We start from the raw sequence: 13,633 nt of genomic DNA, 5'->3' as shown, positions 1-13,633 counted from the left end.
GTTTGCTTATAAATCCAGTCACGGCTCATCAATTATAAACAATAGCAAAGGCATAATTGCCTTAATTGACAGCAGGATAGTACATAAGGCACTTCTGTAGATGAGATGCAAAGAATCTCAAATTGTGTAGATGGAAGGAAATGGGTTGGTTGTTTTGTGGGGTTTTTGTTGGGTTTGGTCTTGTTAATAAAAAACCACTTCTGCTCTTTCAAAGAGTACTTGCTAAAGTTAGGCCCTTGTGAGGGAACATGGAGCATGCGTATGTTTAGACCAACTCTAAAGCTGAGCTTGAGCATCTTTCCACTGCCCATTCATGCCATTACGTAACTGCACCAACTTCACATGTTTCTGTTTACTTTCCCATCTCAGTAGCCTTGTGTACCTGAAAAACCCCACACACTGTTTTCACCAGCGGTGTACTGGTGGTAACTGGGTATTGCCCAGCCACACACCCATGCAAGTACTGAGATAGGAAATGGTAGAGCCTGGAGAGAGAGGAAAGAGCTGGTCTGCCGTGTCCTGGAGGACTCTCCTCTGCAGGGAAAGGAGAGGCTGTTCCTGTGTCTTGGCTCTTCAGGGTGTGGGTGGGAGTGAGCCACTGCCCTGTCACCAAGGGTGAATTTCTGACGTGATTCTTTTCACGGGGAAGACTTGACTCCTGAGCTGGGAGTTGAGCTCTGGTGTGCACTGTGCCCTGGGTGCTGCTTCAGGGGAAGGTGGGCTGAAATAATTCAGAACAGTTTTCTTCCTTAAAATACATTTCCTAAATGGATATGTGGCAGTGTGCCCTGACCATTAGCAGCTTATAAGTACAGGGAAGTGGGGAGAAGAAGAGGAATAGAGCAGATAGAAAAACTTCTCACAGGAATGTTTATTAGCTTCCTTGTCAGAAATATCTTTCCCAAATGCTTAAAAGCCTTTAAATCATAATACACAAAATATTTCGCTCTGTAGTTGGTACCGTGTTTTCTCGTGTCACCTATCAGGCGGAAATATACATGTACACAAACACACACACAAGTGTGTATAGTAAGTATAAAAATAAGTTTATAAACTTTAATGGTAATATACTGAGTGTTGCCTTTGGGGAACAAAAATAAGAAAGGTTGACTCAAATTCTGCTGGAGTTGATGAACTGGGATTAAATGTTTGCAACAAGTCCAGAATCAAAATTCCTCTAGAAACTTTCAGATAAAATCCTTTGTCCCTCGCACAGTTGGTCACCATGTTAATCTTTTGTGGAATTTCTCACATCTGCATTGAAGCCCGGAGGGGGAATTTTTATGAGGCTAATTCTCTCTTGTCAGCTTCAGAGTTGCAAACTCCAAAGCTCACGTTGTCAGCTAGTTTGCTGTGCACAAAGATAGACGGCATGTGTCTGTGGTGCGAGTCTAGACTTGTCTTTTCAGCAGCCACCTGGGAAAAGATTTCTTGCTGGGCTAATTAACTCAAATCATGTCCTTCTCTTATCTTCCCAATTTCATGTTTCACCAGAAATTGGTCTGTTACAAATGTTGGTCAGAACAAGTCTAGACTGAGACCCCTAGGCTGAACTTGGCGTGTGAACAGACAGAACCAGGGAAAAGGCAGCTTTGGGAGAAAAGGGAAGAGTGTGTTTAGCATTCCCCCAATTTATTCTCCCCTAACATTCGGCAGAGAATGCAACAAAGTGATTCAAGCCAAAAGGCGCTTCTTGGGCGGCCTGGAGGGAAGCGCGTCACACTGCCGGGAAGGAATATACGCAAGCTGGAATGCAGGGCTGCTGTCACAGCATCATAATTTTGTTCCCCTTGATCATGCATCTGTAACTTTCAGAAATGATGTGCCAATTTGCTGCCACTTTTATTAATGCCAATTACTTTTACAGCGGAAGTTTTACAGATAAGTGAACTATCTCCAGCACCATTCTTGGAGTTCTGCCTGGGAAACTTGATGGTTCCTTTGGCCTTGTGCCATCTTTTTCTTGGAATTTTTTCATATGCGAGAGGGGGAAATATCCCACATACCCTCATGCAACTTGCTGGTAAGAAGGCTGTCTTTCTTGAAGCAGATGGTCTTGGCATCTGTCTTGCTCAGAGTTTATAATTGTCGCCAGTAAGATGGAGCTGCTCAGTCTTTGCCCTCATTACAAGGAACAAATATCTAAATTACTGTACATCCAGAGAAGTCCAAGATTGTCTTGTAAAAATCCAATTTTTTGCAATGGGCAGATGTTCAATATACAGTTTAACACTGTGGTCTTTAAAGGCTGAATTAAACAGTGAGCCTTGCAGCTCTGACAGCCCAGTAACACAATGTACTTTCCTTCTTTCTACCAGCTGGTCATTACAAAATCCTGCTCCTGTTTGCTAGGAAGACTCCATATGACAAGCAGCCTGCACGAGGGGGAACACGCGGAGAGCGGAGGAGGGAGGGGAGTTTTACTTGGAAGACTTTAAACAGTTGAACCTATACACCAGAAAAATTAGTTGCCAGGGAGGTTGTTCCTCTGGAGACTACTTAAAGACTTGCTACTGTAGGTTGACTTCACTAGCATACACTCAAAATTTAAGTCTCATATCTTGCAGCAAAATATGTCTTTTCTGTCAGGCTTGCTGATTAAAAAAAAAAAAAAAAAACAAAAAACCAAAAAACAGATACACCACGGCTGTCTTGCAGCACTCAGAGAAAACTGCTTGTGGCAGGGTTATGTTTACAGCACCTCCTTGCAGAGTTTAAAGCTTTTAGAAACAAGTTGTAGTGACTTTCAACAGGGCATGGACCTTTGAAGTTTGACCGCAGAGCTGTTATCTTGTTGTATGATAGAACATTTAGAATGTGTTAAATGCTAAAGCACTGAGCCTTTCTGACTCTCCTTTTAACCTGCTGAGCCTCATGCCACTGGGAGACTGCTGAAGTGAAACATTATTGCAGATGCATTAGGCTTCTCATTCAGAATAAGACGTTCTCATTAGGCCTTGGGTTTTTCTGGTTAGTCTGAAAGATGGCAAGACTAAGCCTGCTTCTCCTCTGATTTGGGAAAGGAAGGGAACAACACAAATCCTCTAGGGAGCCATTTCAGTGATAGGAACTTTATGAGCCTCAAGACCACTGACAGCTACCCGGACGAGGTTCTGGGGGCTGCAAATCTTTCCAGTTCTCCCAGCATAATTGCCCCAGTTGGTGTTCTGCTCTAACCCCCCAGTTAAACTCTTCAATTGTGGAATAAATGGGGTTTTTTGGTGGAGTTTAAACTCTTGCAAAGCAACATTTAAAAAAAAAAAAAAATACAAAAATGCCTTGTCCTAGAAGAGCTGTAACATCTTAACTTCCTACCTTACATTGCACCAGGCTAATCTCCCCACAAAGCTGTGACTTTGCTTGACCAGGCTAGTTTTTTATATTTTGCTTCCACAGCCTTATACAATCTTGCTCCTTCATCTCCTCAGTATATACTCTGTAAAACATAATCCCTTCCAATATTTCTTGCCCAGGAGACAAAGAGGGAAGTTGGACTCCAAATGAAGTCATTTGTCAGGCCAGGTATCTACAGGAAAAAAGTAAGGCCCATTCCCAAGGGTTTTCAAAACCATGTTGTTTTGACAGAACAGCTTCTCTGCAGCAGGCTCCTCTCTTTCTCTGCCTGGGTGCCGACCCTCTGGAGTACCTTGGGCCAGGGGGGCAAGTTGGTTTTGTTTGCTTTTTGTTATTATTCCTCCAATATTAAAAGAGTGGAATAACATTATGGAATATTTCTTCAGATGCTGAATTCTCCTATTTCTTGGAGCAATTTTCCTTCTCTTCATAAAGAAAAAAAGAAGTTAGAGGCCATTTCAAGGCCTCTCCTGCCTGGTAGGTCAGTCTGAGAGATCAGCGTGGAGTTGTCTGGTGAAGTCCCAGCCCTTGTGTTGCGGCAGCTCCTGGCTGGTGTTGGTGGAGAGACACAGGTACTCCTGGGGCATGGCAGCTGCTGCTGCTTCTGCTGCTGCTGCGTTAGAGGTCTGACACCAGTCAAGCGGCCGTCCCCACCTCCCTGTGAGGGTGGTGGCACCCAGGGTGGTGGCTCCACTCTCAACATCTGAAGATGGATGCAACAGTGGGATTCACATTGTTTGGGTTTGATTCAGAAGTGGAATTTCAAATACGGTGGGGGAAATACCAGCTGAGGCACAGGAGCATTCTAATTACTTGCAGAAGTTTTGCACTGTGTACACCACTGCACTTTCTTTCAGGAAACTGCTGAAAAACAAACACGTATGGTGGTAATCCACCAAAAAGAGCAGGGACATTGCATTGGTATTCACATTTGCGGCGGCATTTCTAGGCAGCACAAAGCAGGGTCCTGTTCTCCCCTTGTATAAGGTCCAGCCCATCGGGATAACGGACGTAGCACAAGCTGTCTCCGCAAAGGTCCTTTCTGAACCAGCTGAAACTTTACAACAGGCAGGTCAAACTACGCTGTGAACAGGGACTTCTGTTTAAGGGAAAAGAACCACTCATTATCAAAGGCGGTTCCCTTCAAGTGCTGAGCTTGATCTGCAGATGCTGCCCCTGAAAGCCAGTGGAGGGAGGCAAATATAAATATGTCTCTGCATGTAGGTCAGCTCTGAACTTCAACCAGCACTAAACCAGGTCTCTACTGACTGCAATTAAATGTCACATTGTGTTAACAAGCAGGAAGAAATCAAGAGTGATTTCCTACTGAATAACCCTGAGGATCCTTTCAAGGGCAAGGCAGCCACTAATGAAGCTCATGAAATCAAAGTTTTTGAATGAACCAGATGGCCTCAGCTGTTGAATAATTCACCAGAGAGAATGAGTGCTATTTCTTCAGGTGTGTTACCAAGTGCTATGTCTTCTTGACATCTGCCAAGAAAGGCCAGACATATGTTTCCTTTATGCTTTCTTTGATCTTTCACAGTTGAGAGGTGCTCATGAAGAACAATTCTTCATAAGTCACCAATGGAATCAAAGCCTGGGGCCAGAAGTGTATGCGATAAACATCAGGTTTTGGAGTGCGGCAGGAGGTCAGGCCTTCCTTTGGTCAAATTTTGGAACCAAGGAAGCCAGTGTGGCATTTGGAAAGGGACCAGTTTCCCTGGAGAAGTGTGTTAGTGTCCTAACACATCCTCCTCTGTGCTGCTGTTGGCTCTCTATGGAAAGCCCATGTTGCAGTATTGACTGTGAGTTTGGGGGATTCACATCTGTTGCTGCTCTTCATCTTTACCAGGTCATGGGCAGCACCTGTAAATTCTGATTCACAAATGTGTGTGATTTATAAATCACTGTGGGCCTCTCTGAAAGGGAAATGCCCTCATTCCCACAGAAGGATCTTTGCAAATAAAACTGCCACTACACACAGCTCATCTCTGCAAAGATCCATTTTAGACCGAGCTGAAACATCTCCTGGTGGAGATATCCAACTAATGCAATAATGACTCCACTTCAGGAATGAGACCTGATCATTATGTCCTTGTTAGCTGGGGCTGGCACTGGCTGTAGCCACCATGAATGACCTGAGGTGTGGGCAGTAAGGAGGCTCCTGGGCTGGGTCTCACCTGGTGCCTGGCTGGAGGTGATGGGCTGGCTGCTCTGGAGAGCTGATGCAGACATCGGCAGGGCGTATGGGGAGATGCTCAATGCACCTGGGGACTGAGGGCCAGAAGTCTGGGGGCAAAGTGGAGCTGGGCAATACCCGTAACAGTGATGCTGAGCAGATCTGGGGCAGCTGAAAGTGCCAGGAGCACCTGGTAGATGGCATAGTATGGATATACAGCTCAGGAAAGGGGACACACCACTCTTTTGCAATGAACTCCTGTGCAAACACATTGCTGAGTGTGTCACTGGAAGGTCAGTCCGGAGACACACATTTGCTAGTTGCTATCTGATGACTTGGGATGATTTGGGGCCTGTGCTCCTGCCCTGCCCCGATTTGGTCCAGGCACCTTCCGGTGCTGCTCCTGGCAGGAAGAGTTTGAAGACTGAGTCTGACGTTCTCCTTTCACTGCTGCCAAGGGCAGGGCCCCACAGCGGGTCTCTGAAGAGTCACCTCTGTCTCTCAGACCAGCCAGAGGGAAAAATAGGCTTTACTCCATTCTCTGCAAGAGATGCTGGATGCTGCCCAGACCAGGCACTCAGGCATATTTTAGCCAAGCCAGGACAGACCAGTGGCCCTTTCTTCCTGCCTGGGCATGGCCACACAGTTACCAGTCTCCAGGCTGCAGCTATAATGGGAGAATGCCCTGCCCACACTGGTTTTGATGGTGCACTCTGTACTTAGCCCTCAAAGAAGGGGGCAGCTACCGCAGTTTCTGTGCAGGTCTGATCTGGGAAGAGATGTGGAGTACAACGCTGGCATGCAGTTACTGCAGGGCTCCCTGCAGGGAGATCATCTCTACAAGTTCCTCACCTGTTTCACAGTCTCTCCCAACAGTCCGCTCTCCTCCAGAGCTGCTCCTGAGCAGTGCAATGCTCCCTGCAAGGAGCCATCCTACAGCAGTAAGGCAGGCTCAAACACGGGTGCCAAACACATGTGGATGTCCCTGAGGTAGCTGGTATGGTTGAGAGCCAGCATGTAGCAGTAAATCTAGGTGGGGGGTTGGCTGGTGGATCTTCAGCTCTGGCTGAAGCAGCATGAGCCCATGGATGCCAGCAGTCCCAGATCCCTACCTTTCTCCCTCAGCAGTCCCTAACGGGCTGGAGATACCGCCTGAGCAGGGTGTACGGCTGGGACCCTGCAGCAGGTAGAGGCCCATCGTGCCCGGGTATGGCAGTGGGTGCACACGGACTTACCCCACGTAGTGTCCTTCAGCGCCAGCCCATCCGCTGGGGCAGAGTCAAGCCAGAGCTGGCTTGTGCCCCTGTGCACATACCCGGCAGCTCAGTCGTTAGGGGATGGGAACAGAATTTATTTAAGAGTCTCTCGTTTAGGTAAAAGAGATCAGTAAAAGAGATGGGGTAAGGGCACAGAAGCAAGGCCTCAGAAAGGAAGGCTGTAACTCTGCTTTAAGAGATGTGAAGTAGAAAGGCACAGATAGTGCATAAAATAAGAGCTGTTCATTTTCTCCCACAATATCACATAACTGCCTCCAGAATGATAAATGGCTTTTATCTATCCTGTATCTGAGATAAGGTTTCCTTAAAAATTACCATAGTTATCGGAATCTTTTCTTGCAGAAGATGTATTTGCCACAGCCTGAATTGTTACTGACACTACCTGGCAATCCTGAGCAAGAGATTAACCAAAGAAGAACCAGGGTGGACCTCTACTCCATTTCTATAATTTACATATACATCACTATTTTTACTTCAGGGCAATAATGATGGAAGATGTGCATACCTTTGGAATTCTAACATCTGAGAGAGATCATGTAATTTGTTTTTTAACCTCTATCGGTTTCTTAAATAAATAATAAGCTACTAGGCTACTTACTCTAAGACAATTCAGGAGGAAAAACCTCAGTAGTGCTAGAGCCCATATTTTTATGCTTTATTAATAAATTAGGACTCACAGCTAGGCTTTTACCACCCCATTATTTGAAAATTGGGAGTTAAGCCACTCTGCGGTGGAGCAAGTGTGATCATTCCAACAAGTCAAATACTCATTTAGGAAATCCTGGTACCCTTTCACATTTTAATGAATCTTCTCACGACCCTGCATTGTTGAACAACCTCAGTATTTAATGTACAAGGGTTGCAGCAAGCATGGCTGTCACAGAGAAGTAATTTCCTACTCGTTTTCAGAGGTTGTGATCTCTTGGGTTCTGTATTACCTGGCTCATATATGGCAATGTGTAGCTTGGCCCTGAGGAAAGTGCTTTGCCCAACATCTTGGGCACAGGGAATCAAACACATCTGCAACAGGTCATTTTGATTTTGAGCACTGCAGAGCTGAGGACATGGTGGGCCCCCATAGCATCCTGCTCTGGGTGACTGCAAAGCCCCTTGCTCCCTGGGCCAGGTGGGATGTGCAGGAGCAGAAACAGAAGCTACATTTATAGAATCATAAAATCACAGAATATCTCAAGTTGGAAGGCACCCAATAAGAATCATCGAGTCCAACTCCCTGCTCCTCACAGGACTACCTAACACTAAACCACAGGACTAAGAGCATCATCCCAGTGCTCCTTGAACTCTGACAGGCTTGGTGCCATGACCAATTCCCTGAGGAGCCTGTTCCAGTGACTGACCACCCTCCTAATGTCCAGTTGAACTTCTCTTGATGTAGTTTCATTCCCCTTCCTCATGTTCTGTCACTGCTCATTAGAGAGAGGAGATCAGCATCTTCCCCTCTGCTGCCCCCCTTGAGGAAGCTGTAGACTGCGATGAGGTCACCCGTCAGCCTTCTCTTCTCCAGGCTGAACAAGCCAAATGACCTCAGCTGCTCCTCTGGACACACTTGAATAGTTTGATGTCCTTCTTATACTGAGACTCCCAAAACTGCACACAGTACTCGAGGTAGTGCTGCACCAGTGCAGCGCAGAGTGGGACAATCAGCTCCCTTGACTGGCTAGCTGTGCTGTTTAATGCACCCCAGGACACAGTTGGCCCTTCTGGCTGCCAGGGCACTGCTGACTCATATTCAAATTGCCATCAACCCAAACCCTCAGATCTCTTTCCATGGGACTGCTCTCCTGCCTCTCCTCCCTCAATTTGTACACATAACCGGGATTACCCCATCCCAGATGGAGAATCTGGCACTTGCTTTTGTTAAATTATACCAGAAAACAAAACGGTACCAGGAAGCAAAGATGGCCTGGCTGTGTCCATTTACTAAACTCTTTCAGCTTCCCAAACAAGGTGGCTGCATCCAAGCTGTCCTTGGCTTAGGCTAACTCCATGGCTATGCCATGGAATCATCTGGGAGAGTCCTAGATGGCCTGAGACAAAATCATGCCAGGGATCTCATTAATTAACCAGATAGATAGATAGCCATCCCTGTGCACATGCTGCCTGCCACTGCTTAATTTACTAGCACAGGCGTAGCTGGGATCATCACCTGGTCAGTAGTCCTAATCCAGCTGCACCATTCTTCTTCCCTAAATGAGACATTTGGTGTGCAGAAGACAATGTTAAGTCCCCTTAGAATTAAACTCCACTTAAGCAAATCCTAGTGTAATTGAAGAATTAGATGGATTTTTTTTTAAAAGGAAAATAAAAATGGGGAGCCAGTAAATCAGAGACTCCATACAAGGCACTGACTGTCAGCATGACTGAAAGGTAGTAGACTGAAAACCAGCACGCATTTGTTATAAAAGAAAGGGTTTGACATTTAGCCACAAGTTAAAATTTCAAATGTGATTAGGAAGACTGATACAAACCTGAGCACACAAGGGCACCAAGCTGGCTTTCAACTGAAGAGACTAAAATCTCCTCCATTTCCACTAGCCCCTCACCACCGTAGTCCTTCCCCATTGAAGTAGGGAGGGGTTTTTTCTGCATCTTCCAAAGCAGCCCAAGATCTGTGGTCTCTGTGGCAAGCACAGATGCTCCAAGTCAGATTCGCTGCAGCGGTTTCAAGCCCCACAACGGGCTCTGCAGGACCAGGTGAGAGGGAGGTGCTGGGGCCAGGGCAGGCTGCTCCCCGCAGTCTCAGAGCAAGGGCAGTGGGAGAAAGACTGTCATCCTAGCAGGGTCACCTGCCTGTTGGCCTCTTCTCAGAGAAAGGGAGCTGAACTGAAGGGCTGAAGCAGTTTCTGCTGGGGAGAGCGGTCTCTGCCCACCCTGGGGCAGTGGGAGCCCTCAGAGAGGTGGGAGAGGAGGAAAGCAGATGCCTGGCTTGGGGCAAAGCCTGGGAAAGGTGAAAGGAATGGTTTGAGCCACTGGTGAGGCAAAGCAATGGCTCTGGAAGAAAGCTGACTCACCTGCCTGGAAGGAAGAGCTCCTACACTTAATTTTCCCCACCTCTGGCTGTTAGCTGAGATCCTGTGTGCATACTGCGTCCGGTGCAGGGCCTGCTCTGGGAAGGAGGGGATGACGGAGCCAAGGCAGCAGAGAGGGTGAAAAAGGAAAGGAGGGTATGAAAGAAAATGCCAGGATTACAAGAGAAGGAACAACATGAGGACAGAGAAAGACACTTGTTAAAAACACAACACTGGGCTGAGGCATGCCAAGGGGAGGAACACTGAGCCCTGCAGAAGTCCAAAACGAAAGGCAGTTACAAAGGCCATATATCAAAGACATCGAAGTGGTGTCACCTTGTATTTTAATGCAAAGTTTAATGTCAAAATTCTTTTAAAAATAAGAAAAAACCCAACCCGCTATATATTTTTTAGCTCCCCCCATTCCTTAGCTCCCCAGGGCACGGCCAAGGCTGGCTCCTGGAAGTCATCCAGCATGGGCCCCAGCATGGCCACGGCCCCCGGCACCTGCCTGCCCCACCACCTCTGCCAGCATCGGTGTGTGTCCAGGGCCCGGCCTCCTCGTGTTGGCGAGAGGCAGCCAGGCTGGGGACGTGCTGAGGAGGCAGCAGGCGTCCAGGTGCAGCGCTGGAGAAGGCACACAGCAAAAGGTTCAACTAGACCCCAAAACAAACAGATTAAAAAGACCAGGTTTTACTTTCAGCTCTTTTAAATAAGTATCTCGCTAGGTGAACAACCATTTGCTACAGCCATTGCAAGAGTAATTTAAAACAAGCCGTTCTCTGAGCAGATGAACTAGGGAAGCCGTCTTTTCTGGCTGAAGCCTCCGGAAGGTGAGGAGGGGGAGCGCTGGTGGCAGCTTTTCCAGCAGCTGAGTCTCTCTGTCCCACCATCTCCTGTGTCAGAAGTGCTGAATTTGCTTCCCATAGCCAGACTGCCTTAAAGAGCTAAAGTCAGAGCACTCAGAAGCTGCTCAACAAAATAGGTAGGAATTTTAGTCTGGCGGTGATTTCTGCCTCTGCCAAATTCAGCTGAAATTTGCCAGTGGGTTCAAGAACATAACTGTTCTTGCCTAAAATTTGTTCCATAGGAAACAAGGCCACAGTAAAGAAGGTGTAAATCAAAGATGATCAGAGAAGTAACACTTGACCCTTCCCGGGAAAGGCACCTCCTCACGAGCACTCTCCTGCCCGGGGGCTGGCACAGCTCAGGGAGCATAGCTTCCCAGAGCAGCCCCAGAGGGATGCCCTCTGTGCCAGCACACTCAGGCACAGGTCAGCCTGGGTAAATCATGCTGTTAGCCCCCCCCCCCCCGACAAACATTTACAGAAACCTCTGTCCTCTGAGACAGTGTACCTGCTGGCAAATGTATTGCTGTACAAATCTGCACCGTGTATCTTGTTCTAGTGCCAGTTCTTTTGACAACATATAAAAATAAAAGCCAGTCCATTTTGTTAGCAGTCACTGTGTGCATATTTAGCAACTTTAGCCAGTGACGCCAAAGTCCTCTTCAATAATGCTACGGGGCCAGATGGCTCACAGTCACACATCATAAATTCCTTTCTGCTATTTCCATCTTGTATTTACCCAGCTCAGTGTGTAACAGCTACTGGCATTGAAGGCTTCCTTTTTCAGAAACATCTGTGGTTTTGATAAGTCTTTGTAGGTATAGAAAAGCCTAAAGTCCTTCAGCTCCAGTTCTCGGAGCAGACTGTACCAGTACCGCACCACAGTGCTGTCATTGCCGCTGACTTCAAACCCAGGCCAGTGGATGTGCACCTCAAAGACCAGCTGTCCTATCTGCTCAACAACATCTTCCAGGATGAGGTTCTCCAAAATTTTCCACTCAGCACTCTCCACATCTGCCTTGAGGACATCAATCTGCAACAAAAACACCATTACTATGTGAAAATGAGAGGCTTTGCAATTACTGTCAGTAACATCTGAGGCCAGGCTTGTCCATTTGATAATATACATAACTGCTTTTATGTACAATTCCTTTTGTATTAAAAAAAAAAAAATATTAAAAAATCTCAGAGCATCCTAGGGCTAACATGGACAGTACATGAAGTTTCACACTCGCCTATTCACAGCCCTTCTCCTCCTGCCTTTGACTCCTGGTCTGAAAAGCTTTATACCCCAGGGTGTCCAATGCAGCTCATCCTAGAACCAAAGCCTGTTACTGTTCCTTCACAAATCTTGTGGTGACATCAAAGCTATGGGAAAAAGAAACCCACCTAACTAAACAAAGACACTAAGGCATAACTGTTCCTTATTTCTCCATCAAAATCCTGTGACAGAGCAGAACACACTAACAGTGATTACTTGCACCACAGTAGAACAGGGTCCTCGTGTGCTAGATACTACATGCACCACACAAGTACAAGAGAAGGCCAAAGTGAAATGAATAACTATGAGCAGCTCAGGTCACCAGCTGCCCACAGTGAAGCTGCTGTCTGAAGCTTTTGCAGGCATCGCTACAGATGCTGAGTGAGGACGACCAAATCAAAAGAGAATTATGCAAAGAGTCTGCAGGGTTTTAAGGGCAGCTCCAAAGAAAAAGGGATAGCAGGAAAGAAGCTGTGAATCTGTTTGAAGGAAAAAATACATCTAATAGAAAAGTGCCCTGTTCTAGATTTAGACCATTACTTCATTTTGTAGTAAGATATTCAGCAATGCAACTTCTCACAGCCCAATACAAATGTGAGCTGACTTTGCTTGGAGATTAGCTGGGGGAAGGGAGCTGTATACTTTAATAAAAAAAGACCATTTCATCACAATTTCACACTTGGTAGAAAATGATGACTGCAGTAGTGGTCACAAGCTGCAGAGCTCAAGGGCCTGCATTTCCCAGAGTCAAATAGGGGACACTCCTTGCTGTGAGAGCGGGGTTTGCCTGTGCCGATTCCACCTGAGCAGCTGCTTCTGCCCATCTGTTCACGCTCAAGGTGAGTTTGAAGTGAAAAATACTTCATTAAGAGTCAAGAACAGTAAAAAAACCCAACAAAAAAATCCCAGATTCTCTCTGGCAGCCTACCCTAACGGTCATAGCAGCATTGGAAAAGGCACCTGTGAAGGTACAGGAGAGAAATTTGGGCAGGTGATGTAAAAGCCTTGCCAAGGCGACCGCTTTCCTAAGCTGTGTCATCCCAGGACACCTCGCTGGTGTCAGGCCATGCCCCATCCATGCGGGCTGGGGCCCTGGCTTTCAGACCCCTCTGCCCAGGGGCACAGGGCAGCGGTTGTGCTGTGAGCACCTCTCCTGTACAACCAAAGCTCTGCTTCGCAGAGGCCATAGCCAGAAACCATGGGGCCATGGCAAGGGGTGGCCACATCTACCTTCCTTTCTTCTCTGGATGGCTGACTGGAGGCACCAGGCTTTGATCTGCTGAGCTGCAGAGCACTCACAACCACATCAGCCCTCCTCAGGGGCTGTGCTCCAGCACTATGGATGGTCATGGGATGGCAAGAAGCAGTAGGTGTTAAAATGCTTGCTGTTTCTGGTCGCCACCATCTGTAAAATGAGGGTATTAACCACTGAACACCCTCTGTAGGGTGCAAGGGTTGTGCCCATGAAGGGCCATGAGTCTTTTGTGGGACAGCTGTATAACAACTGAAAACAAAGCACTGTGTTTTCAGAGCAGGACTTGGAGAGCGGGACTTGAATGAGGTCCACAGTCACAGACCGAATAATGACAAGCCAAGCCACTGCTTGTCTGCTCATTAAGGCTGCATTGTGCCTCCTCCACACTGAGGGAGGCAGGGGGCCAGTGGAAAATGACCGAGGGATTATG

General features: G+C 47.0%; 1 protein-coding gene across 5 annotated transcripts in view; it reads right to left on the bottom strand.

Moving 5' to 3' along the window:
* Positions 1 to 10,166: 10,166 nt before the first annotated feature.
* Positions 10,167 to 13,633, bottom strand: part of METTL24 (methyltransferase like 24) — a 48,822-nt gene continuing 45,355 nt past the window's right edge. For 3 of the 5 annotated variants that reach the window (XM_074819338.1, XM_074819339.1, XM_074819342.1), the window contains one exon: positions 10,167 to 11,720. In XM_074819338.1, coding sequence (XP_074675439.1) covers positions 11,406 to 11,720 — 315 coding nt within the window. In that variant the 3' untranslated portion in view covers positions 10,167 to 11,405. The remainder of the gene's footprint in view (positions 11,721 to 13,633) is intronic. The other 2 variants (XM_074819343.1, XM_074819341.1) reach the window with 2 other exon arrangements.

Source organism: Strix aluco, chromosome 3 (assembly GCF_031877795.1).
Source record: "Strix aluco isolate bStrAlu1 chromosome 3, bStrAlu1.hap1, whole genome shotgun sequence".
Taxonomy (NCBI): Eukaryota; Metazoa; Chordata; class Aves; order Strigiformes; family Strigidae; genus Strix; species Strix aluco.
This window is presented reverse-complemented; position numbering and strand designations above follow the sequence as displayed.